General features: G+C 45.0%; 1 protein-coding gene across 5 annotated transcripts in view; it reads left to right on the forward strand.

The window, feature by feature from the left end:
• The window catches only part of diaph2 (diaphanous-related formin 2), a 727774-nt gene that overhangs the window by 242278 nt on the left and 458025 nt on the right, over window positions 1–27471 (forward strand). For all 5 annotated transcript variants that reach the window (XM_055927231.1, XM_055927234.1, XM_055927235.1 and 2 more), the window contains 2 exons: window positions 2985–3305; window positions 15550–15664. In XM_055927231.1, the coding sequence (XP_055783206.1) occupies window positions 2985–3305; window positions 15550–15664 (436 nt within the window). The remainder of the gene's footprint in view (window positions 1–2984; window positions 3306–15549; window positions 15665–27471) is intronic.

Raw genomic sequence — 27471 nt, forward strand, 5'->3', positions numbered from 1 at the left:
AAAAGGTACTCCAGTGATTTACCTGTGGGAGAAGGTGGAACCCTCCAGGGCGCTGTCGAACGCAGGGTTGATTAGCCTTCCATAGACGAGGCTGGCGGGTCTGCAGCACGGCGGGACGAGAGAGAGAGGGAGGGAAAACAAGAGAGCAGGAGCAGCATGAGCTATAACAGGCTCAGAGGGCCCCTGAATGTGGAAAAGACAGCACTCTAATTTAGCAGCTAATTTGCTTCCATTCTCTCATATTAATCTTAAAAGAGAAAATGGGCCACGACGGGTTCGGAGATTGACAGACGTATAATCATTGGAACGGGAGCGCTCCCGTCGAGGGGTTTTGGAGGCGGCCTGCTTCAAACGCTCCTCACCACTTTTTAAATGTTCTACCTGATAGACATTCCACGGCTGGCATTGTGTAATCAAGCACTCTGTAATACCTTCAAACATTTGACCGGACGCACATTACCCACATAATCTAATGAGTGGGGGGAGTGAAATTGGTTTTCGGGAAATGAAAAACTTGTTTTTGGTCAATGTGGTGGAAATGTTGCTGGGCATATTGGAAAGAAAGACCGTTGTCATCTTCTAATCAAACCAGGTCAAATCCTATCTGTGCCATGGGCGGTCTAATTGCCCCATTTGCATATGTTTTGTCTCTAAACAGCCCCCCCCCCGCCTGTCTCCCCCGCCTTTATCAATGATTATAAATACCTGTTTGTGCTGTAGAGCTGTATGATAGGGCAGACTTGTCAAGGGACTGGCTGGTCTGTGTCTTATCGGTAATGGGTTTCATTTTGCCCGTCTACTGCCTAATAGCCTTCCTTTGTGAGCTCCATCTTGTCCACTTCAACATTGCTTATCTAGATGTCTAACAGTGGCCAGACAATCCCCTGGCTTCTCCCCAATGGTTATGTGACGGCTGAACATGCACTGTGCACACACACGTCAATAGGGAATGAATGTACTGGTATGTGAGGATTTGATACAATACATTATCTACCCACCGAACCCTCCTGCAATAGATAGTGTTGGCATAGCATTAGCATGCCATTAGTTTCCTCATTACCAATTCAGGTTCAGGTGGCTCTATTCATCTCATACGCTTCATCTATTAGCCAACTGCAGAAGCAATTGTCATGGTAATCAGCACCAACAATTCAGGCTTGTCTATATTGGAATCTGATTAAATGAAACACATCATATGTATAAGAAGAGGGGGAATCATTTTTCCATAAATAGACAATACAAATGTTCTCTACTTTAATTCATATTCAGAATGACTTCAGAATCACAGAAGTCTCCAAAAATATGGACTTTCTTTTTCTTCTTTGTGGAACACTTTACATAGTGTTGATATGTAGCATTCATAAATCATTCATAAAGCCTTAATATGCATGACATAAAAAGGCATAATGCCCTACATATGTTTATATACCCTTTAAGGGTGACCTCTGAAGGGTGTTTATTGGATTCTGAATGGTGTATATTCAGATGTATACACGCACACTCTGAACTGAACAGCGATTGCACGTACACAGTGCTTCATTCAGACACATATAGCCACACATATACTCAGCATGTCAGAGATCTCTCCAGAGTACTTCTAATGGGAAAGGTGACATACCTTCCTGCAATATTGTTCTGCTGCCTATTACGTTCTTGTTTATGTAACTACATATTTAATGTGTCTGGTAGACTGTCTTAGGGAACTGAGCGACCCACTTTCCCCAGTGTGAGGTGGAGCGGAGCTGGATAGGACTCCTGAGTGTTGGCATCTGGCTGGCTGATAGGGTACTGATATAATGACTCCTCTGAGTGTTGGCATCTGGCTGGCTAATAGGGTACTGATATAATGACTCCTCTGAGTGTTGGCCTCTGGCTGGCTGATAGGGTACTGAAATAATGACTCCTCTGAGTGTTGGCATCTGGCTGGCTGATAGGGTACTGATATAATGACTCCTCTGAGTGTTGGCTTCTGGCTGGCTGATAGGGTACTGATATAATGACTCCTCTGAGTGTTGGCCTCTGGCTGGCTGATAGGGTACTGATATAATGACTCCTCTGAGTGTTTGCCTCAGGCTGGCTGATAGGGTACTGATGGAATGACTCCTATATGCTTACCAGCAAATGGATAGTGTAATGACCGTCTTCAGTCCCTAACAGAGACATCACCCAGATCCATTAGCCAGACTGGTGTAATGACCGTCTTCAGTCCCTAACAGAGACATCACCCAGATCCATTAGCCAGACTGGTGTAATGACCGTCTTCAGTCCCTAACAGAGACATCACCCAGATCCATTAGCCAGACTGGTGTAATGACCGTCTTCAGTCCCTAACAGAGACATCACCCAGGTCCATTAGCCAGACTGGTGTAATGACCGTCTTCAGTCCCTAACAGAGACATCACCCAGGTCCATTAGCCAGACTGGTGTAATGACCGTCTTCAGTCCCTAACAGAGACATCACCCAGATCCATTAGCCAGACTGGTGTAATGACCGTCTTCAGTCCCTAACAGAGACATCACCCAGATCCATTAGCCAGACTGGTGTAATGACCGTCTTCAGTCCCTAACAGAGACATCACCCAGGTCCATTAGCCAGACTGGTGTAATGACCGTCTTCAGTCCCTGACAGAGACATCACCCAGGTCCATTAGCTAGACTGGTGTAATGACCGTCTTCAGTCCCTAACAGAGACATCACCCAGATCCATTAGCCAGACTGGTGTAATGACCGTCTTCAGTCCCTAACAGAGACATCACCCAGATCCATTAGCCAGACTGGTGTAATGACCGTCTTCAGTCCCTAACAGAGACATCACCCAGATCCATTAGCCAGACTGGTGTAATGGTGGTTAAGCTCTGGCCTCCAGGTCACCAGCCTACGATTGACAAGGATGACATGATTTGCAGGGCAGACGGGGATAACATGAGTGCAGGGATGACAAGGGAATGTGTACCATCATTAACATTGATCTCCCATCTTTGCAGATTGCAGCCGGACCAGCGGCGGCCGGGACAGGAGTCCCACCTCTAGCCCTACCGGGGGGATTGGCACCCCCTCCTCCGCCGCCTCCTGGCATGGCCAGCATGCTCCCTCCGCCTCCACCCCCGCCACCTCCAGGCGTAGGGCCACCCCCACCACCCCCTCCCCCCGGTTGTGGACCCCCACCTCCCCCGCCCTTCCCCGGGGCTCCAGGTATCCCTCCGCCTCCTATGATGGCCATACCTGTCATCAAGCTGCCTTATGGACTGGAGGCCAAGAAGACCTACAAGCCTGAGGTCGTCATGAAGAGGGTCAACTGGTCCAAGGTACAGTAGCGACAGATGGAGCTGTAGGTACTAACCCAGAGAGTGCACCCTATTCAACACTACTGTCGGTCTATTCAGGCAAGCGTTCAGCCACAGGGCACGCTACTCTGCACTCTGCACTAGAAATCCACACATAAACACATGTTCGCTGCTCGAGTGTACTTGCATTCACACACACTCTTAGCGTAATTGAATACAGACAATGTGTTGTGTAATATTCCATCATTTAAATACGATTTCAACTGGGGCTGTTCTCTTCATATGGGCTTTATTCTACTCCCAGTTAATTTATCTATCGCCCGAGGGATTCTGGGAGTTGCAAGCGGCATTCATTTAGTGGTGTTTTGCATATGCTTATGTGTGACCTTGCTATTTAATCTTCAATTATTGACAACAGCCAAAAGGAAATGGTTGTCTCTTGCTCGCACTGTGAAGCCCTGTTGAAATCAAGCTGAATCGCATTATCGGTAATTGTGTAAATGGAGGCACGTCATATAGCAAGGTTGCACGTCTAATAAGAGACAAAGTTCATTGAAATGTATTTATTATAATGTTTTTCTCATGTATCTTCTTTTCACTGTAAGAAAATGAGTGTGTTTGCATTCATGAGTGTGTAACTTTGCACATCCGTCTCCTTCCCGGCATGGCAATGACAATGTACGTCTGCATTAACCTTGCCTCCGCAGGCACTTCGGTTGGGAGATGCAAATTAAATGGCTAGATGGCACTCAAAGGCCTTCAGAGCCACCTGAGTCTGTTGTGTGGATTAAGTGGGACCAGAGTCAGCTGTCTTCTCTGTTAGGACCAGAGTCAGCTGTCTTCTCTGTTAGGACCAGAGTCAGCTGTCTTCTCTGTTAGGACCAGAGTCATCCGTCTTCTCTGTTAGGACCAGAGTCATCCGTCTTCTCTGTTAGGACCAGAGTCATCCGTCTTCTCTGTTAGGACCAGAGTCATCCGTCTTCTCTGTTAGGACCAGAGTCATCCGTCTTCTCTGTTAGGACCAGAGTCATCCGTCTTCTCTGTTAGGACCAGAGTCATCCGTCTTCTCTGTTAGGACCAGAGTCATCCGTCTTCTCTGTTAGGACCAGAGTCATCCGTCTTCTCTGTTAGGACCAGAGTCATCCGTCTTCTCTGTTAGGACCAGAGTCATCCGTCTTCTCTGTTAGGACCAGAGTCATCCGTCTTCTCTGTTAGGACCAGAGTCATCCGTCTTCTCTGTTAGGACCAGAGTCATCCGTCTTCTCTGTTAGGACCAGAGTCATCCGTCTTCTCTGTTAGGACCAGAGTCATCCGTCTTCTCTGTTAGGACCAGAGTCATCCGTCTTCTCTGTTAGGACCAGAGTCATCCGTCTTCTCTGTTAGGACCAGAGTCATCCGTCTTCTCTGTTAGGACCAGAGTCATCCGTCTTCTCTGTTAGGACCAGAGTCATCCGTCTTCTCTGTTAGGACCAGAGTCATCCGTCTTCTCTGTTAGGACCAGAGTCATCCGTCTTCTCTGTTAGGACCAGAGTCATCCGTCTTCTCTGTTAGGACCAGAGTCATCCGTCTTCTCTGTTAGGACCAGAGCCATCCGTCTTCTCTGTTAGGACCAGAGCCATCCGTCTTCTCTGTTAGGACCAGAGCCATCCGTCTTCTCTGTTAGGAGAACACTCTAACCACTAGCCTACCTGCTGCCCATAAAGTGAGGAAGGAGTTTTTCCCTGTTTCTTTTTTTAAGCATGTAATAGATTTTTCAAGCAGCGCCATTGGAGATTGTTGCCTGGAGGTGCTGTAATTTCTCTTACAGTGAGAACACCTTACCATTGGTGAACCACATGTTTACGGCAAAGTAAACGATTGCTCAGGCTGTGTCTTATGGCGGTTTGCAGCAGCAGTGACATCTCCCTAACCCCAACCCTTGCCTCTAGTCTACCACTTAACTTGAGCTTCTTTACAACACTGTACTACACTTAATGAGAATATCACAGTCTTCCTTTGTTAATGAATCCATTTTGCGAGGTTACTCGTTTGAGCAGGTTGTGTAAAGAGGCCCAAGAAAAAGACTGCATATGTGTCTCCCACAAAATCCTCAAATTTATTTAGCAACAACCAGTGGGCAGGCTTGTATTGGCGAACTACCTCACACACTCAGGTGGGGCACTAGTTAAATTAGACAGCATCAGCTGCTGCTGAGGGGATCCGTCGATACGGTGCTGGAGCTACAATTCGTTTTGAGACTGGTGAGGATGAGGCATGGGAGGGCGGGCTGCTGGCATGGGAGGGCGGGCTGCTGGCATGGAGGGCGGGCTGCTGGCATGGAGGGCGGGCTGCTGGCATGGAGGGCGGGCTGCTGGCATGGAGGGCGGGCTGCTGGCATGGAGGGCGGGCTGCTGGCATGGAGGGCGGGCTGCAGCAGTGGGGTAAAGCAGTGATTTGGGACATGCTGCTGTATCAATGGAGTGGAGAGAGGAGTGCCAGAAGCTGTGGGTTAGAGTCAGTATCTGTCATCTACTGTAAGACACGGTTAAGCAGAGGGGGGCGTCTAGATTTGGCTCATCCCTGCTGTGTTTGACGTGCTCCACATCATTTGGAAGCATTTGTCCATTAGAAACAATCCCGTATTTTCATCTAAAAGTGATTGATTTGAAAGGAATTTAAGCATTTGAACCTCTGGAGTTCCACAGTGTTATTTCAGCACAGTATCCATTTGTTTTTAGAGTATTTCCTGGATTGTTACAAATTCGAATGAAAGTGAACACTTCTATTGTAGCACTACTAAGTAAAATAGGGAAAAATAAGAAACAATTAGAAAAATGCTTGTCATTGAATCTCTCGTACAACCGTAATTATCGCACAATTGCAAACGTATTTAGCTGTAATCACGCAACCAGGCTGTTTTCCAGTGTAAGGCTGATCATTTCTTCTAGCAGGGTGAAATTGTAATATTTAGACTTCACATTCTGTTACCCCCCCCCCGATATGCAAGACTTGAGATGAACAATGCAATTATCTCCAAACCAGTCAATTTGGTTTACAAACGATGCAGAATTATAATTATCCTTTCAGAATTACACAACTGTAATTTTATAAATTAGCACTCTCGCATAGACAAGAAAATAATGAGAAAGAAACAAAATGACCTCAGAGACCCCCCCCCCCCTTTGTCAATATAAGTAGTAAGTATATGACCAGCCAATCCATGAAATGCAGAGCCGATCTCTTCCTGAACTCCTATGCCACTCAACTCTAATTTCCTTCTCATGTGCTGGTTGGGTTCAATAGGCTATCCATAGAGGAGTTCAGAGGGGCACTTCATTCATCCTTCGTCCGTGGTTGAGCTTTGCATTCACAGCAGGTGACCTTGTCAAGGGCCATCAAACTTTCAAGTAACCACTCTAGCATGAGTTACCTCAAGCTTCCAGAGAGTAGGAGTGTCGCGGCCTATGGACATTGTCTCCTGTCACAGGAGCCAATGAGTGTAAGTTAAGTATGCAAGTGATTTAAAAATGAAACAGCCTTGTTCCAAACTGTATGCTTACTACAATGACAGTATGTGTCCATCAATTTCAGGGATTAATCATAATGTTTACATCGAAGGCTGCTTTTACAACAACAGACCCATTCTGATCTTTAGCAAAATTAATGGTCAGAATTGGGATGCCTGTGTAAACATAGTCTAAGAGCCTAGCAGTCTAAGAGTTTTCATTTTTGCCATGGAAAAAATATTGCAATACTGGTATCGTCACAGCCTTAATGTCCCACCCTCTGCAGTTCCTTGATTTCCGTGGTGCTTCCTTTACTACCACATCCAATGGATATTTGTGAGGGCTTCCTTTGAATATGACTTCAGTCATAAGCAAACACATGATACTGTACACTGTTGTTTGCAGAGCAGAGCCACAGCGTCAGAAGCTGATGTGAATTAGCTACAGTAGGGCTGTGGTAGGCCCCTCCATAGTGATCGAAATAAGACGGCGAGGGGCAAGAGGAGAGAGGCCCACAGCTAATAGTCTCCCATCAGACCATCACCACAACAGCCCTCAAACATAAAACAAAACTTATTTAACATGTCTTTGGTACATAATTGGTCTTGCCTATACTCAAATTTAACAAATTCTAGTAATCACCATTGAGTGTGGACTGTATTAGTATGTATACTGGATGGACTGGTTACCTTATACTACTCTCCAAAATGTCTATTCATGAGTTTGTGAGAGAACGTATAGCCCTAGGTGATACTGTTGGTTCATTGACTGTGAAAAATAAAATACTGATTTAAGATATCGTTGGTAGATAAGTGGTCTAGTCTAAATTAAACCAATTCAGAGTTAGCTTAGAATTTGTATTTGATTTTGAATAGCCTAGTAATAGAGCTTTAGAAAAAATATTGTCATAATTAATAGGCTTGCACATGACCTTTTAGCTACAGAATATCTCACCACCGTGAGTGTCTATCTCCTCTCTCCTTTATTCCTTTCTCGTGCTCGCAGACGGGCTATCAGCAGTTTAGTGAAATATGTTTTTTTGGGATGTCACTCTAGATCAGGGGTTCCCAAACTTTTTATAGTCCCGTACCCCTTCAAACATTCAACCTCCAGCTGCGTACCCCCTCTAGCACCAGGGTCAGCGCACTCTCAAATGTTGTTTTTTTTGCCATCATTGTATGCCTGCCACACACACACTATACGATACATTTATTAAACATAAGAATGAGTGTGAGTTTTTGTCACAACACGGCTCGTGGGAAATCATGCAATGATGGAAAGACCTGTGTGTTGTCCTTGTTAATGCAGATAGAAATGAGCTCCAACTTCTTAATCATAGCCTCAATTTCGTTCCACACGTTGAATATAGTTGCAGATAGTCCCTGTAATCCATTCAGGCAAAAAAAAAATAGGCCAGTCGTGTGAGAAACTCGTCATCATGCAAGCGGTCAGACAAGTTAAAATTATGGTCAGTAAAGAAAACATTTAGCTCGCCTTTCAATTCCAAAAAAACCTTTCAAAACTTTGCCCCTTGATAACCAGCACACTTATGTATGTTGTAAAAGGGTTACATGGGCGCTGCACATATCATTGGATAATTCAGAAAATACACGAGAGTTCAGGGTCTTGCTTTAACAAAGTCAACCATTTTCACTGTAGTGTCCAAAATGTCTTTCAAGCTGTCAGGCATTCCCTTGGCAGCAAGAGCCTCTCGTGGGATGCTGCAATGTGCTCAAGTGGTGTCGGGAGCAACTGCGTGCACGCGCGTTACCACTCCACTATTAATGGTATCTGTTGCTTTTATACATGTCTTACTACTCTAAAGTCGTCTTTATTCTCGCTCAAAAAACATTATTTTTTTATTTTTTATTTTTCAAATTGTCATGTTTTGTTTCTAAATCAACTCAAATCAAATGTATTTATATAGCCGTTCTTACATCCGCTGATATCTCAAAGTGCTGTACAGAAACCCAGCCTAAAACCCCAAACAGCAAGCAATGCAGGTGTCGAAGCACGGTGGCTAGGAAAAACTCCCTAGAAAGGCCAAAACCTAGGAAGAAACCTAGAGAGAAACCAGGCTATGAGGGGTGGCCAGTCCTCTTCTGGCTGTGCCGGGTGGAGATTATAACAGAACATGGCCAAGATGTTCAAATGTTCATAAATGACCAGCATGGTCAAATAATAATAATCACAGTAGTTGTCGAGGGTGTCTGCGCAAGAGTGAAGGTTTCCCGCGAGAGAGTAACGGTTAATGTGATTGGATGTTTATTATTTGACCAGACTACCTGTATTTGACAGTGTGTTGTTAATTCACTGAACACTAGATGGTTTAATAGTTTTTTGGCAGTGAAACGAGGCTACTCAGGCGGAAAAAAAACTTTACTCAAATGTTTAGCCCCGTTGGAAAACATGTAAATACTTGCATTGCCTTGTCTCGTTAAGGGGTTAATAACACAGGTTGCAATGAGAAACCAATCGTCCCGGCCCACATTTTATATATATATATATAATAATATATATATATATATATATATATATATATATATATATATATATATATATATATAATAATATATATATATATATATATATATATATATATACATACATATATATATATACATACATGTGAATCACATTTTTTTTGGCGTACCACTGACGGCATTGCGCGTACCCCTGGGAATACCTGCTCCAGATGTTCTCAAACAGATTTCACTTGGTTTCCCAAATTAAGCGCCGGGTAGCTGCAGGAAAAAGATTGGAGAATCCATGTCATACAGAGTTTGGCTGGAATAATACCTGTCGGGTCAGTGAGAGCATGCTCCTCAAAAAATGGTTGATGTGTGGAGTGAAATAAGTGTTATATATATTTCTCAGCTGCTTATATTTAGCACATTCTCCGCTGTAAAAACAAAGTAGCCGACAAAACATACTGGTGGAGGGCCTCCCGAGTGGTGCAGTGGTCTAAGGCATTGCATCGACGTCCTTGAGGCTTCACTACAGACCGGGGTTCGATCCCTGCCTGTGTCGCCGCCGGCCGCGACCAGGAGACCCATGAGGCGGCACACAATTGGCCCAGCATCATCCGAGTTAGGGAAGGGTTTGGCGGGCCGGGATGTCCTTGTCCCATCGCGCTCTAGCTACTCCTGTTGTACGGTGTTCTGTACACATTGGTACACATTCCGACACATTCCGACACATTGGTACACATTCCGTACACATTCCGACACATTGGTGCGGCTGGCTTCCGGGTTAAGCGAGCAGTGTGTCAAGAAGCAGTGCGGCTTGGCAGGGTTGTGTTTCGGAGGATGCATGGTTCTCAACCTTCTTCTCTCCCGAGTCCGTACGGGAGTTGCAACGATGGGACAAGACTGTAACTACCAATTGGATATCACGAGAACAATTTTAAGTTAAAAAACGTACCGGTCGGACAGCTCACGGCCTCCATTCGCTATTCGAGTGCATACAGATTACGTCTTTTTCCCCCTGCCCCTGTTCCTGCCAATTTAATAATGGGCCATTCTGAATGAGAACTAATTTTACATATTAGTAAAGACAAGATTAAATTGAGAATAGTCTGATGGGTGAAAATATGATCACTTGATGAGAGAACAGCTGTGCAGCCGGAGGCAAGGATCAGAAGCTTTTTGCGACTTTCTCAAATCATAAATAGCCTGTAGTCGCATCATGTAGCCGATTTATATATTTTTATTTTTAAAGCATTCTAAGGTTTGTATCATTCACAACTAAAGTTGCCAAATAACCCTAAATCTAGTATATACTGTAGGACCTTTTTCCAAATGATCACTTTTATACTCAACATAGCCACTTCATATTCACAATCGCTCTGTAATTGGAAAAATATCCTTTCTCTTTTATTCAGTTATATTATAAGTTCAATTATATTATTTTTGCTATAAAAACATGTATAAAACAATGGCCTGGGACTTATAATCATATCTTGTCAGCTAAGTGAACACAGCCTATGGCATGGAGCTTAGCCAGGTACTGTAAGATACAGAGGCCAACTCATATTCTGTTCTTCTGAAATACATTTTCTTCATATCATACCATTTATTGGGATGGTGTATATTAAATTGATTTAATAGTATTGTTTAAATGTAGATGTTCCAAAGGCTCACATCAGTGGCCTGGAGATGCTAAACATGTTTATGTTAATTAACGGTCAATTTCCATGAATCCGGCAGTCTTTTGCATGACAATAACCGGCTGACATGACAAAATGTAATGACGTCCACAGCCCTAGTCGCTTGTGCTCCTGTATTGTCTGTATCCTTTTTACAACAAACGCCTCCTGTCAAGTGGTTCCCCCTCACTCTCTCTCTCTCTAGTGAGTGCCCTTGCAACTTGCGTTGCCTTGTCTCGTTAAGGGGCTAATAACACAGGTTGCAATGAGAAACCAATTGTCCCGGCCCACACTGTGTCATGACCATGTCATCATCACAGACCAAGGCACTCTTGGCACTCTTACGCAACCCGCGATGGACTTCTGAAGAACATCACCACGCACATTACTAGCCAATTATCAAGTACTAATACAGCAAGATGTGGTTGTTGTCAGTTCTGTATGTACAGGAGCCTGCCATCGGGCCACGGTACGATACGGCGGGCCAGGGTTGGAGCCAGGATAAAGAAAGGGCTGTTTTGTTCCATGTACAGAGTTGAAAGGCGGGAGAAGTCAACAAGAACTTTCAAGTCTCAGGTTGGGATGAGGTCTTCTAGGCACATCTAATTATTTAGCACAGCCACATTTATGTAGTAGAGAGATGTCCCTCTTGGTGAGAACGCTTGCTGTCGAGTGTTTTAATCAACTGTGAGGAATATAGAGGTAGAACCAATGGTGAGGTGAAGGGAAAATATATGTAAACTACAAACTAAGACAAAACAATATGAATCCTTGCAAATCTTTGGTGAATTTGGTTTGTTCATCTTTTTGTATCCTACACAAAGACAAAATATTTATTTATTTACAAGAATGGAATATACACTGCTCAAAAAAATAAAGGGAACACTTAAACAACACAATGTAACTGCAAGTCAATCACACTTCTGTGAAATCAAACTGTCCACTTAGGAAGCAACACTGATTGACAATAAATTTCACATGCTGTTGTGCAAATGGAATAGACAAAATGTGGAAATTATAGGCAATTAGCAAGACACCCCCAATAAAGGACTGGTTCTGCAGGTGGTGACCACAGACCACTTCTCAGTTCCTATGCTTACTGGCTGATGTTTTGGTCACTTTTGAATGCTGGCGGTGCTTTCACTCTAGTGGTAGCATGAGACGGAGTCTACAACCCACACAAGTGGCTCAGGTAGTGCAGCTCATCCAGGATGGCACATCAATGCGAGCTGTGGCAAGAAGGTTTGCTGTGTCTGTCAGCGTAGTGTCCAGAGCATGGAGGCGCTACCAGGAGACAGGCCAGTACATCAGGAGACGTGGAGGAGGCCGTAGGAGGGCAACAACCCAGCAGCAGGACCGCTGCCTCCACCTTTGTGCAAGGAGAAGCACTGCCAGAGCCCTGCAAAATGACCTCCAGCAGGCCACAAATGTGCATGTGTCTGCTCAAACGGTCAGAAACAGACTCCATGAGGGTGGTATGAGGGCCCGACGTCCACAGGTGGGGGTTGTGCTTACAGCCCAACACCGTGCAGGACGTTTGGCATTTGCCAGAGAACACCAAGATTGGCAAATTCGTCACTGGCGCCCTGTGCTCTTCACAGATGAAAGCAGGTTCACACTGAGCACATGTGACAGACGTGACAGAGTCTGGAGACGCCGTGGAGAACGTTCTGCTGCCTGCAACATCCTCCAGCATGACCGGTTTGGCGGTGGGTCAGTCATGGTGTGGGGTGGCATTTCTTTGGGGGGCCGCACAGCCCTCCATGTGCTCGCCAGAGGTAGCCTGACTGCCATTAGGTACCGAGATGAGATCCTCAGTACCCTTGTGAGACCATATGCTGGTGCGGTTTGCCCTGGGTTCCTCCTAATGCAAGACAATGCTAGACCTCATGTGGCTGGAGTGTGTCAGCAGTTCCTGCAAGAGGAAGGCATTGATGCTATGGACTGGCCCGCCCGTTCCCCAGACCTGAATCCAATTGAGCACATCTGGGACATCATGTCTTGCTCCATCCACCAACGCCACGTTGCACCACAGACTGTCCAGGAGTTGGCGGATGCTTTAGTCCAGGTCTGGGAGGAGATCCCTCAGGGGACCATCCGCCACCTCATCAGGAGCATGCCCAGGCGTTGTAGGGAGGACATACAGGCACGTTGAGGCCACACACACTACTGAGACTCATTTTGACTTGTTTTTAGGACATTACATCAAAGTTGGATCAGCCTGTAGTGTGGTTTTCCATTTTAATTTTGAGTGTGACTCCAATACCAGACCTCCATGGGTTGATAAATTTGATTTCCATTGATAATTTTTGTGTGATTTTGTTGTCAGCACATACAACTATGTAAAGAAAAAAGTATTTAATAAGAATATTTCATTCATTTAGATCTAGGATGTGTTATTTTAGTGTTCCCTTTATTTTTTTAGCAGTTTATTACTAAGATTGGTCCACAATATTTACAATATGTTGACAGCAAATGGAGTTTGAAAATAACAAATACAGACTAAATGGCCAATATACTGAAGCTGTCAATTAAGCTAGACAGAGCGCCTACAGCTTGTCAATAAGTAACTCACACAGCTGCGTTTTGCAGGGCTCTGAGAGTACATCCATCCAGCCTAATCTCTCAAAAATGGACCTGTAGATGGGCCTCTGGCAATCTCTATGGGGGTGCCACAGGGTTCAATTCTTGGACCGACTCTCTTCTCTGTATACATCACTGATGTCGTTCTTGCTGCTGGTGAGTCTCTGATCCACCTCTACGCAGACGACACCATTCTGTATACTTCTGGCCCTTCTTTGGACACTGTGTTAACAACCCTCCAGACAAGCTTCAATGCCATACAACTCTCCTTCCGTGGCCTCCAATTGCTCTTAAATACAAGTAAAACTAAATGCATGCTCTTCAACCGATCGCTGCCTGCACCTGCCCGCCCGTCCAACATCACTACTCTGGACGGTTCTGACTTAGAATATGTGGACAACTACTAATACCTAGGTGTCTGGTTAGACTGTAAACTCTCCTTCCAGACTCACATCAAAGATCTCTAATCCAAAGTTAAAAATAGAATTGGCTTCCTATTTCGCAACAAAGCATCCTTCACTCATGCTGCCAAACATACCCTTGTAAAACTTACCATCCTACCGATCCTCGACTTCGGCAATGTCATTTACAAAATAGCCCCCAATACCCTACTCAATCAATTGGATGCAGTCTATCACAGTGCCATCTGTTTTGTCACCAAAGCCCCATATACTACCCACCACTGCGGCCTGTACGCTCTCGTTGGCTGGCCCTCGCTTCATACTCGTCGCCAAACCCACTGGCTCCAGGTCATCTACAAGACCCTGCTAGGTAAAGTCCCCCCTTATCTCAGCTCGCTGGTCACCATAGCAGCACCCACCTGTAGCACGCGCTCCAGCAGGTATATCTCTCTGGTCACCCCCAAAACCAATTCTTCCTTTGGCCGCCTCTCCTTCCAGTTCTCTGCTGCCAATGACTGGAATGAACTACAAAAATCTCTGGAACTGGAAACACTTATCTCCCTCACTAGCTTTAAGCACCAGCTGTCAGAGCAGCTCACAGATTACTGCACCTGTACATAGCCCATCTATAATTTAGCCCAAATAACTACCTCTTCCCCTACAGTATTTATTTATTTATTTATTTTGCTCCTTTGCACCCTATTATTTCTCTCTACTTTGCACAAATCCACCATTCCAGTGTTTTACTTGCTATATTGTATTTACTTCGCCACCATGGCCTTTTTTTTGCCTTCACCTCCCTTATGTCACCTCATTTGCTCACATTGTATTTAGACTTATTTTTCTACTGTATTATTGACTCTATGTTTGTTTTAGTCCATGTGTAACTCTGTGTTGTTGTATGTGTCGATCTGCTTTGCTTTATCTTGGCCAGGTCACAATTGTAAATGAGAACTTGTTCTCAATTTGCCTACCTGGTTAAATATAGGTGAAATAAATAAAATAAAATTTGTTGTGGAGAAGAAATGTGGGTGTGGTGTTTGGCCGGAGCAGTGTGGATGGGTTAATACAGAATACATTTCACAATATTTTGGCATATTATTGTATGAATATTTCATGACTATTGTGAATCTTATTATGATTATTTTGAACTGAAGTAATATACCTAGTCACTGATGATCTATTTTGTGACTGGTCAATGCATTTATTGCGTTGGATAAGCTTTATTAACAACAGGAAGTGACAGGCTGAATGGTGTTCATTGTAGTTGCTAAATAGTTATACCCATCTTCATGCAATCCTTGCTCCTCACAAAGTCATCAATCCATCTGTACAAGAGCCCTCAATATTACAACATTAAAAAACTGCGGGATGTGTGTCATAGTGGAAAGGTGCTTGAAATCGCTAGCAACATGAACAAACTTTATCAAACTGTGTTTTGCGGTAAATTAGGGGAAAGAAATGGAGTGCAATATGCAACATGACGGATGATCTCCAAAGCGCTCGCACACACAAAATGCTTCACCGTTTCTAGGTGAGTGGGGTTTGAAGAAGTGGCATTTAAGTGGAGTTGCAGCCAGACCGCTTGTGGAAGGAATGGCAGCTGCTGATTGGGCCTTGCGATAATGGAATCCTCCTTGTCATTGCAGATAGTGCCTCAGGAAATGGCGGAGAATTGCTTCTGGATCAAAGTCAAAGAAGAGAAGTTTGAGAATCAAGAATTCTTTGAACAGCTCTCCCTCAGCTTTTCCTCCAGGACCAAAGGTAAGCAGGCCCCATCAGGCCCCATCTATCTCTACTTCTTTACTAATGAATCTACACACACACTTTGTTTGGCCACCCGGGTCTGGGGAAACAATTGGCTTTCATCTCCTGACACTTTAGGAAACCATTTGTCTCTGAAATGTTAATTATAGTTAAACCACCCCCCTTTTTTTTGTCTTTGAACAATCCGGCTGTGGATGGTTGTGGGTTGAAATCTCTCTGAGCCAATTAGTGGTTCTGCTGCTGCTGTTGTTGATGCTGCTGTTATTATTGTTGTTGTTGTTGTGCTGTGTTTGTGGGTATTCTTTGAATTTGTTGAGTGGCTTTCAGTGTATGAAAGGGACTCCCACACAATGTGAATTCTTGCGAAAAAGTTAAAAGGTATTGTGTATGTGACTGCGTTTCTCTGTGTATATCTGTATGCTTTTGCACATATCTTTGTGCGTTTGTATGTACAGTGCATTCAGAAAGTATTCAAACCCCTTGAATTTTTACACATTTTGTTACGTTACAGCCTTATTCTAAAAAAAAATCCTCTATCTACACACAATACCCCATAATGACATAGCAAAAACAGTTTTTAGAAATGTTTGCAAATGTATTTAAACAAAATTCTGATACCTTATTTACATAAGTATTCAGACCCTTTGTTATGAGACTCGAAAATGAGCTCAGGTGCATCCTGTTTTCATAGATCATCCTTGAGATGTTTCTACAACTTTATTGGTACATTCAATTGATTGGGCATGATTTGGAATGATACACACCTGTATATATAATGTCCCACAATTGATAGTGCATGTCAGAGCAAAAACCAAGCAATGAGTTCAAAGGAATTGTCCGTAGCGCTCCGAGACAGGCATGTGTCGGGGGTACCAAAAAATGTCTGCAACATTGAAGGTCCCCAAGAACACAGTGGCCTCCATCATTCTTAAATGGAAGATGTTTAGATCCACCAAGACTCTTCCTAGAACTGGCAGCCCGGCAAAACTGAGCAATTGGGGGAGATAGCCTTGGTCAGGGAGGTGACCAAGAACCCGATTGTCACTCTGACAGAGCTCCAGAGTTCCTCTCTGGAGATGGGAGAACCTTCCAGAAGGAAAACCATATCTGCAGCACTCCAGCAATCAGGCAGTTGTGGTAGAGTGGCCAGACGGAAGACACTCCTCAGTAAAATGCCCACTTGGAGTTTGCCAAAAGGCACTTAAGGACTCTCAGACCATGAGAAACAAGATTTTCTGGTCTGATGAAATCAAGATGGAAGTCTTTGGGCTGAATGCCAAGCGTCACTTCTGAAGAAAACCTGGCCCCATCCCTACGGTGAAGCATGGTGGTGGCAGCATCATGCTGTGGTGATGTTTTTCAGCGGCAGGGACTGGGAGATAAGTCAACATTGAGGCAAAGATGAACGGAGCGAAGTACAGAGAGGTCCTGGATGAAAATATGCTCCGGAGCGCTCAGGACCTCCGACTGGGGTGAAGGTTCACTTTCCAACAGGACAACGACCCTAAGCACACAGCCAAGACAAGGCAGGAGTGGATTTGCAAAAATGCAACAAAAAAAAAATAGTTTTTGCTTTGTCATTATGGGGACCAGGGATGGGGCCAAGTATTGTGTGTAGATTGATGATGGAAACAAATCTATGTAATCAATTTTAGAATAAGGCTGTAACATAACAAAATGTGGCCAAGGGGTCTGAATACTTTCCGAATGCACTGCATGTACAGTATGTGTGTGAGAGTGAACTGAGGACAGTCACGCTTGACTCTGCCCTTTTCCAGTCGAGTAGACACTCCTCCACAGGGGCACCCGGGGAAGAAAGCCAAGGGAGTATACTCTTGTCCCGGCCAGTTGCTTTCAGAGATCTAACTTGTTGATGAGTAACACAAGCAGAAGGACAGCAAGTTTGTGATTTTAGGGAGAGGCTGTGTGGTGGTGTGTTGGCTGGATATTTCTCCCATGACAATGCCAGTGATTTCCTGGTCTCTGACAGCATGTGTAGTGTGTACAGACTCCTCTAATCCCTGCCCTAGTGGGAGGGAGGTGTAAAGGGCCTGTTATCACAGCCCTTCTGGAATCACAGCCTTTCTGAGTTGTTGGGGGTGATGACTACCCAGCAGCCCTCACTGTTCTGTTGCCTCTCCTCTCCTTCTATTCTCCACCTTCTCCTTTATTTTTCCTCCTCTCCTCCTTCTCCTCTCCTTCTCTTCTTCTCTCCTCCTGTCCCTCACCTCCTTCCCCCCTCGCCTCTCCTTCTCCTCTCCTCCTCCCCTCCTTTCCTCTATTATTTTTCTCCCCTCCTCCTCTCCTCTCCCCTGAAGTGTACATAACAATATTCATCTTCCTGTTTTTCTTTGAAATAAACAGCAGTATAGCCCCTAAGCTGGGAGGTGATGTGTTGGCACAATACAGATGAAGAGAATAACGTAATAGCGGAAACAAGGGAGTGGCTGTAGCCGGGCTTAATGAAGCCACGGGGAAAGGCCCCAGAGACGAGTCTCTGCTTTCTCTGCAGGAGAGACAATGAGACACTGTCTGTTCTGCAACTGTGATACCATGACACCTCTGTTATTCAGCAACACCCAAAAACAACCAGAGAGGGGGGAGGAGAGAGCGAGAGAGAGGTTTTTGCTTTGTTCTGTTCCGTTCCGCAAGGGAGAGATATATCACAAGGCAACCATAGCGTTCCAATGGAGTAACATGGTTACTAATTAACACCAGCCATAATGAATAGTCGATTTTGTGTGCTGTATTTCTCTGTTCTTTCAGAAGTGTAATTCCATTTTCACCTTGGACAAACAAGGGATTCAGATTCTGCAAAAAATAAAACACTGCTTAATACAGTATTATGCAGTATTTATACTGTATTCCATTTGCTATCCTATTTAATCTACATTCTTATAATTTTTTGTTTCCTTTATTTGTATTCTATAAGGTCTATGAATTATAGGCACATTAGCCATACCTCTGCTTTACGTTTCTTTCAATATCTTTTTTCAAATTATAATTCTCCCTCTTTCATGGAACAGTCTGGTTCTATAGGTAAGCCTCGCTCTCCCGCTGGCAGCTTGGAAAGGCATGATATAGTGGATTCCTCTGGGAGATACCTTAGCTGGATCCCTATCAATTACGCCCACAGCATGTTCACTGATTCAGCTCTTCTCCATCTATTGTTGAAACAGAACATGAAATGCTCATGAATGAAAAATGCTGTTTAATGTTTGATATCCTGAGTTCCATTCTCTTATATTCTTTTGAAGGCATAGTTAAAAGCGGGTGACAATGTGCGACGGTATCGCGGAGGGAAGTGATGGATTGACCAAAACGAGATGCCCCCTCATCTTTTTTCTTCTTTTACCTTCACTTTACAATGGGAATCATTTAAACTGGTGAGATCTAAGGATGCGTTAGATTAAGATGTGATTTAATGTTTTCCCCTTTGTCGAAGAGCCTGACCCCATGTCTATACTGACTGTTGAACTTTCGATTCCCAGCAGTCTTGACAATGACACATGAAGTTGAGCTTCCTGTACCAGATGAAGGGTATTCTGTTTTTCCAGAGTGTGAGATGAGGTGGTTATTGGTATCTCTACCATTAGTAAGATAATGGTGCAGGTGGATAGGGCCTGGGTAGGGTAATACGTTCACAAGACCTTACCGTCACACCATATTACCAAGGATTATAAATCCTCCCAGTAAACCTGCCAAACGAGTCCCAACTCGAAACCAACTTCATTTGGCAGGAAAATTGCCCCCTTTTTTTATCAAGTGGAGGGTTTGGGCTGCGCTCCGTGTTGGTTTATCTAGTGGAGGGTTTGGGCTGCGCTCCGTGTTGGTTTATCTAGTGGAGGGTTTGGGCTGCGCTCCGTGTTGGTTTATCTAGTGGAGGGTTTGGGCTGCGCTCCGTGTTGGTTTATCAAGTGGAGGGTTTGGGCTGCGCTCCGTGTTGGTTTATCTAGTGGAGGGTTTGGGCTGCGCTCCGTGTTGGTTTATCTAGTGGAGGGTTTGGGCTGCGCTCCGTGTTGGTTTATCTAGTGGAGGGTTTGGGCTGCGCTCCGTGTTGGTTTATCTAGTGGAGGGTTTGGGCTGCGCTCCGTGTTGGTTTATCTAGTGGAGGGTTTGGGCTGCGCTCCGTGTTGGTTTATCTAGTGGAGGGTTTGGGCTGCGCTCCGTGTTGGTTTATCTAGTGGAGGGTTTGGGCTGCGCTCCGTGTTGGTTTATCTAGTGGAGGGTTTGGGCTGCGCTCCGTGTTGGTTTATCTAGTGGAGGGTTTGGGCTGCGCTCCGTGTTAGTTTATCTAGTGGAGGGTTTGGGCTGCGCTCCGTGTTGGTTTATCTAGTGGAGGGTTTGGGCTGCGCTCCGTGTTGGTTTATCTAGTGGAGGGTTTGGGCTGCGCTCCGTGTTGGTTTATCTAGTGGAGGGTTTGGGCTGCGCTCCGTGTTGGTTTATCTAGTGGAGGGTTTGGGCTGCGCTCCGTGTTGGTTTATCTAGTGGAGGGTTTGGGCTGCGCTCCGTGTTGGTTTATCTAGTGGAGGGTTTGGGCTGCGCTCCGTGTTAGTTTATCTAGTGGAGGGTTTGGGCTGCGCTCCGTGTTGGTTTATCTAGTGGAGGGTTTGGGCTGCGCTCCGTGTTGGTTTTTCTTGTCCCCCTTTTTTCTCCATCATCCCTCCTCCCCCCCCATCTTTTCTGGGGTGTCTATAACTAAAGCACACATTATCAGACTGAGGTGAAAGATGTGTTCCCTGTGGAGCTGCCCTCGGAAAAGGGCGCAAAAAGGCTTCTGTTTAACTCGCCTTTACTTGGGAGTCACGTTTGTTACTCACATTGTCTGAAAAACACACCACACTCTTTTATAGGCCCCTGAGATGTCTTACTTTCTCCATTGCACATTTCATTCATAGGGCTTTACCTCAGAAAACAATTGAGTGCAAGACTGGCGGTGTCCCCCGCTGCTTTACGAGCCTCGCCATTTAATGGGTTTTAACAAGAAAGGGAAATCATCAACAGGGATTTGCAGCTCTGCTTCTGGCCTCTTAAGATGATCCGATTCCTACTGTATTTCCAATTAGGGCTACCTTGCTGCAATTACAGCTAGCATCCCCACCGCTTGAACCCAGCGGTATTGGCAGAGGGGCTTGCTCAAAGCAAGCAGAATCTTTGAATATAAGAATTAGCCTGTTCGCATTACTTTACATTTATTTTACTCACCAAACTGTGTAGCGGTTTGCCAGGCTGCAGAGATGGTAATGAATTGGGCCAATATCCATTGGAATCTAAGGCCCCTTGTTCACCTCAGTGGATTGACCTGATTTTCCCAGGAAGAAGAAGAGAAGTGATACTTTGACTTTTAGAAAGCCAAAACAGCACTACAGGGGGGCTCCTGTGGTACAGCCAGGCCACCCACTGTCCCTGTCCCCTGATAACCTGCTAAAGAGACCCCTATCGCTCATCACCTCCTACCAAGACTGAAAGAGGGGAAGTCAATAATTCTCCATCTCCTTTAAAGCTGCCCCCAAACAACCCCTTCTCTCTGCCAGGCCAGACCAGACCTTGCTGCGATGCTGGGGGAAATGGAAGTGTTTCCTTGTGCCAGGTTCTATTAGTTCTGTCTTATTTCAATCGGCTCTGGAGTGCACAGTGCTTCTATGTATTGTTATTTTGTTGTTTGGCATTTCCCTGCTCCCTCCCTACCCCCCCCTCTCTCTTTCCTTCCCTCCCTTTCTCGTTCTCTCTTTTCTTTACCCCGGACTCCTTCACTTGGTGGTATCAATCAGTGGTTCTGCCTGCGTTCAGCTTCGGGGATCAAATCAGATGCACTTGTGGTTTGAGTGCCTAGCATGGCCTGCTGCATTTGAAAAGTAATTCGGTTGGCCGGGCTTTTCAGTTCTGTTTGAAATAAGATTGATGTTGGCAAACTTTTTCAACCCCCATTCTCCTAATAGGTTTTTCTCAGTCTCCAACATCGCCTGCTAAACAGACAGAGGACATATGCCTTGACATAATGATGACATGTGTTTGAGGCCTCTGAATGTTTTAAGGAGACCCCACTGCTTTTCATCAGTCCGTGGCAGCAACAAAACAAAGAGAGAGAGAAACCAACCGTAACAAAACAACTACAGTAGCATAACAGTTAAATAATACCCCATATGTCTACTGTATAACAAAGTAGGGCTGGGATGATGCCAGTATTGCAATATGTTTTCCATGGCAAAAATGAACACTAATCAGACCAAACTGTTTGTCCTTTAACTGTTTGGTCCTCTAACGGTTTGGTCCTGCTAGCTGTATGTTAAATATTGTGCTATATCTTGGAAAACAAATAAATGTGACTCTAGATGACAACATAATGATGTTTGTTTCCAACATTAGGGCTGTTTTCCTGAAGAAGTTCAATCAGCTCAGTGTTTTGTTTCTTTGCCATGATAGTAACCAGTATGGTCCCAGCCCTGTTTCAAAGTGTGTCAGTATTTATACATCTTTTTCGGCATATAATTGTTACGATAATAGTTAATTGACCTTATTGTACGAAACCGAATATGACTTTAATTATTTAACCTATTTAACCAACTCTACTGTCCTTCTGCATCTCTAGTTTAGTGTATCATAGAGTGGATGGATGGCTGTGTACAGTAAGTGGTCTGTGAGTACGGGTCCCTTGTCATTGCTGTACACTCACGAGCCATTCTACCCATAAGCCTAATGAAGATGCATGTAAATAATTGGGCTGTTAGCCGGCCCAGTCATTATCCTCGGGGAGGAGACTGGCAGCAGCACTCGACCCCTCTGAGCAAGGTCACCGGTCCCTCCTTCTCCCAGCATGCCTCTGTGTTAATGACGGCGATGCCGCTAATGAGCTTGGCGCTCCGTCCGGTGCCCACCCGTGGTGGGCAGGGAGAGAGAGATGTCACGGTCTACAGGTCAAGAAATTACTGTTTGGGTTCAGCCGAGCTATTGAAATCCCCTCTGTACTTAATAAAAGTGAGGTCTTAGATTATTTTTGAAATCACAAAGAAGCTGTCATTTGATAGAGGCTTGCTGTGTATTTCTTCCCCTGGTGGTCATTTGCTAGAGTAGAGGTGTCTGAACATGTGAAATGGTGTTTCCAATTTAAACGTTAATTAACAACTGCAATGACAGAGAGATGCAACTTTTGAAAATGAATAAGCTTGCCTCCCCGACACACTCCAAACTGTGAAACCCATGCTCCAGCCAAAATCACAGAAGGTTACTATTTTTTGTAATATCTCTGTGTGCATGGATATATTCCCAATTTTGTGCAGAGCTTGTCCTGCTTACCCACTCCCTCTACCCATCATCCACCTCTGGTGTCCTGCTGTCTTTTAACCTTACCACTAATGCCCAGTTCCCATTTCCAGAAAGAAAGCCAGCCTTAATGCATCTAAAGGTCAACTCTGAAGGAACAGGACCAAACTGTGGCCAAACCCACAGTCCCAGAGATAGCTCTGGCCAGAGCTTCCCCATTTATAACCCAGGATTTGATCATATCCCTCAGCTTTCCTCCCTACCCCCTCCAGCCCCCATTAGAACCTCCCGTCGCTCCCGCCCTTGCCAGTGCACACCAACCACCAGCCGAGCCTCAATCCCTGCTACAAAGCCCCAGCAGCGGGGTGGTAATGACCCTGCCACAGCGCCGGTAATGATGGAATCAGCGGGGGTTTAGCTGGCTCCCTGATGCCCTAATAAGTCCCCTAATAACTCTTTTAACACCCGGGCTGACCTGGTACCCTGATCAAAACCGCTCATGCGTGGCAAAGGCTCCTCAGAGGATACCAAGCCTGTGCTGCAGTACTTTCCAAACAGGAAGGGCGGCCTACGCCAACACTTTGAGGTCCCTGTCCAGTAACCGAACCAGTATTCAGACTCCCCTGAGGATCCATAATGGACAATGCCAGTACTGTTCTCTATTGGACTGTTGCTTCAAACCATGAAAGGGGGCTGCCTCCAATTCACAGAGGTCCCTGTCCGGTAATCGCACACACACTCCCCATCCCAGAGGAGAATGTCCATAAGGGGTAGTACCTGCTATTGGGCTGTTGTTTCAGGGTCACCCAGTAACGATGGGAGTCACGCAAGGCATCGACACTGAGTGTACAAAACATTAGGAACACCTGCTCTTTCCATGACATAGACTGACCAGGTGAATCTAGGTGCAAACTATGATCCCTTATTGATGTCACTTGTTAAATCCACTTCAATCGATGTAGATGAAGGAGAAGAGACAGGTTAAAGAAGGATTTTTAAGCCTTGAGACAATTGAAACAGGGATTGTGTATGTGTGCCATTCAGAAGGTTAATGGCAAAGACAAAATATTGAAGTGCCTTTGAACGGGGTATGGTAGTAGGTGCCAGGCGCACCGGTTTGTGTCAAGAATTGCAACGCTGCTGGGTTTTTCATGCTCCACAGTTTCCGTGTGTATCAAGAATGGTCCACTACTCAAAGAACAACCAGACAACTTGAAACAACTGTGGGAAGCATTGGAGTCGACATTGGCCAGCATCCCTGTGTAACGCTTGACACCTTATAGAGTCCATGCCCCGACGAATTGAGGCTGTTCTGAGGGCAAAAGGGAGTGCAACTCAATATTAGGAAGGTGTTCCTAATGTTTGGTATACTCAGTGTAGTTGATCTATTTTACTGTCTCCGACAAAATAGAATAATTATAATTGTGAAGTTCCACTTTTCATCCCATCAACTCCAGACCACCAGATGATAATTGTAACCATTTGAGAAGCCGTTTACTGAGCAAAGCGACACATCCCTACACCGTCATCAGAATGTCTTCGAAGACACAGACAATGTAATAAAGGCTGTCAGAGGCCCCATTCCACAGAAGATACTTTTTTCCCCGCACTGTGGGACTGTTCTCTAGTCTGGCTCATTTTAACAGCACAGAGTAAGATGATAAAGGAATCTATTGATAACCTGTGTGTTGAAGATGTTGGGAACAGGGGTTTGATGGCCTCCCTGAGGACAGCGTTGTTTATTGCTGATGTTGTTTACTGAGATGAGGGGAGCATCTGCCAGAGCAGCCTCAGCCTTCATGTTTCTCCTCTCTTCCCTTCTCTCTCGAAACACCATCCTGTCCCCCCTTGCCTAGCTCCAGAACCCCACTCACCCTAACCCTCATGTTGTCCATCTGGAGTCAAGGCTGCCTAGTTTCTTAGACACACGCACACATAACCGCACATACTCTCACAGCAGTGCTTTGCCAAAACAAGATCAAGTGTGTTTGGCACACACTTCTTCGATAAACCACTTCTTGCCCTGCCAAAATGTGTCGATAACCCAGGAAGCCCGTGCACGTTCCAATCAATTAGTACATTTTGGAGATGCACATAATCATATTCTGCTGAAGCGCCATGTGGATAATCAAATGTGGTGTTAATATGAAAAATCTAACTTCCATGGCCTTGATTGCCACCTGATAGCACGTTTCAGAACGGGACCCATTTGTCTGACTGCTCTTGAGCACTGGGTCCAATTTGTCTCAATAAAGCAAAACGCAACCCTATGCTAATTTACCTCTGTTTGGAGGCAGCCGGCCTACTGTGCTTCACTCAGGCCATTTTCCTTCCTCATCCTTCCACAGTTTTAATAAATCACATATGAGTGGAGATTAGCGCCTTAAATATTAATGGCTTGTAATTGGTTTATTGTACATTAGCCCGGCCGCAGGGGGTGACCTGGATTGAGAGACTAGTCAAGGCTCCTGTTTTTCCTCCGCTCGTTCCCCCCAACTGTTTTCCACTTCACATTGCTTCCCTGCGATGTCCCACTGATTTTAATTTTCTCTGCTCAGATGAGAGCTGTTCAGGACTGTTCTGGGTAGCCACTGTGCATTTTTATTTGAAGCCCCCCCCCCCTACTCCAAATATTGGCCTGTTTAATACCTGCCTGCTTAGATACTCTCCAACCTACTTCCAGCTAGCTTTATTTGCCTTCAGGTGTACTTTGCCTTGCAAGATTCATCCAACGAGAAGTGCTGACTTTAATAACCTGCAGTGTGTGTGTGTGTGTGTGTGTGTGTGGGTGCCAGGTGTGCATACAGTGTGTGTGTGTGTTTGCATTTGAACGTGAAGCCAGTCAAGTCAGTCCATCAGACTTCATCTTCTGCATCTTTCGCGTATTACATAAACCTCAGTCTGCATTCAAAGCTTTCCTCAAGAGTTCTGTTTCTATTATCCAGGTATAATGGGCTTTGTCTTATTAATGCTACACTAAACGGGTGATGGCTAATAATCACTCCCATATTCCTAATATATTCACTTGAAGGACCGTTTCCTTGTAATAAAGCTTGACCATGGACCTATTTAACATCTTGCATATTAATTTGAATATTTTAGAGCAAATTATGCACGTTCAGAACGGATTGTCCTTGAACAAATACACATTATTTTGTAAGAAATGTTTGATTTAGGCAATCTGAGCTAAATTCTTTCTGACTTGCAAAGGAACTCTACCAATAGACAGTTTGCAGTTGTTTTGGGGTGTGTGTGCACAGCAGGTCTCAGTGAGTTTCTACGTGTTTTTTGATGCATTCAAGGCTAGCAGAGTCATTTGAACTCTGGAGTACCTCCTCAATGTGATCATTACCCGTTCGTTTGTCATGTATTACATCATGATTAAACACCCGACCCCAAAAAGTTATGCATATCATCACAATTCCTTCCTCAAAAGGCGAAGGGAAACAGAGGAGAAGGCAACAATAAAACAACAACGGTGGAAGGGTGGGTGGGTGGGTGTGTGTGTGTGAGAGAGAGAGAGAGGGAGGTCTCTCTCAGTACTGGGCCCTGACAGTGTCACAGGACTGGAGCTTTCCTCTCTCAAACCCCACCGGTGCTCTTCATCAAAGTCCCCCCACTCCCACCAGCTTAGAGACGAGCAGGTCCACACATAGCTAATCCACCTAGGGAACTAGAATACGCTGCACTATAATGGCAGTCATGTTTAGAGACGTGTGTGTGCGCACAATGTAACAAAGCAGGCCTGCCTCAGTAACATATCTCACTCCAGAGACACTTATACTGCATAGAGAACGGTCACAGTAGTACTAGAATAGCCCATGTGTCAGGGCAATGCCACATGAATGAAGGAGAGATCACATTAAATTCCAGCTCCAGTTTAGGTGCAGCAGCTGCAAAATAAAGACAAGGTTCAGCACCACTTAATATTTCTCAGACCAAGGGCAACAGAGAATGCTACCTCACCCAATTGTAGACCTAATTGATACTTTTTGGTAAATGATGTCTGGCTCCAATTGCAATTCCATCGCTTCTCTCCTCCCTTTGCACGTCGTGATAATGGCAGACTTCAGTCGCATCCATTTGGACTGATTTACACTTGACACTGTATTAAAGAGTTAAATAGCGACGTCGTAGCTCTATGAGCCTGGGGATTCATTTAGATTTGGTTCTACTCAACCAACACCTGTTGTATATTGTCAGCTAGGCCTCCAGCATGGTTAGTTTTTGACACGTTATACAACTCATCCACCTGTTGTATTTCATCTGTACTTAAATGAGATTGTACGCTGATTGTCAGTGTTACTAAATTGATCACAGGCAATTTGCCTGGTTATTGTTTTATCTCAGTTGACCCTTCTCTAAGCCCGGCCCCCTCATTGGTTACTGTTGCACAGGAGGGATTTGGGGGGGGGGTAGCAGGTAGCTGACTAGTGAGGGGCTAGTCATCAGCCTGACGGTCTGGGGGTAGAAGCTATTGCCAGTCTGTTAGTTTTAGCCATAATGCTCCTGTACTACCTGTGTCTGAGTGATGGAAAAGGGAA

This window comes from Salvelinus fontinalis, chromosome 6, assembly GCF_029448725.1.
Source record: "Salvelinus fontinalis isolate EN_2023a chromosome 6, ASM2944872v1, whole genome shotgun sequence".
Lineage (NCBI taxonomy): Eukaryota > Metazoa > Chordata > Actinopteri > Salmoniformes > Salmonidae > Salvelinus > Salvelinus fontinalis.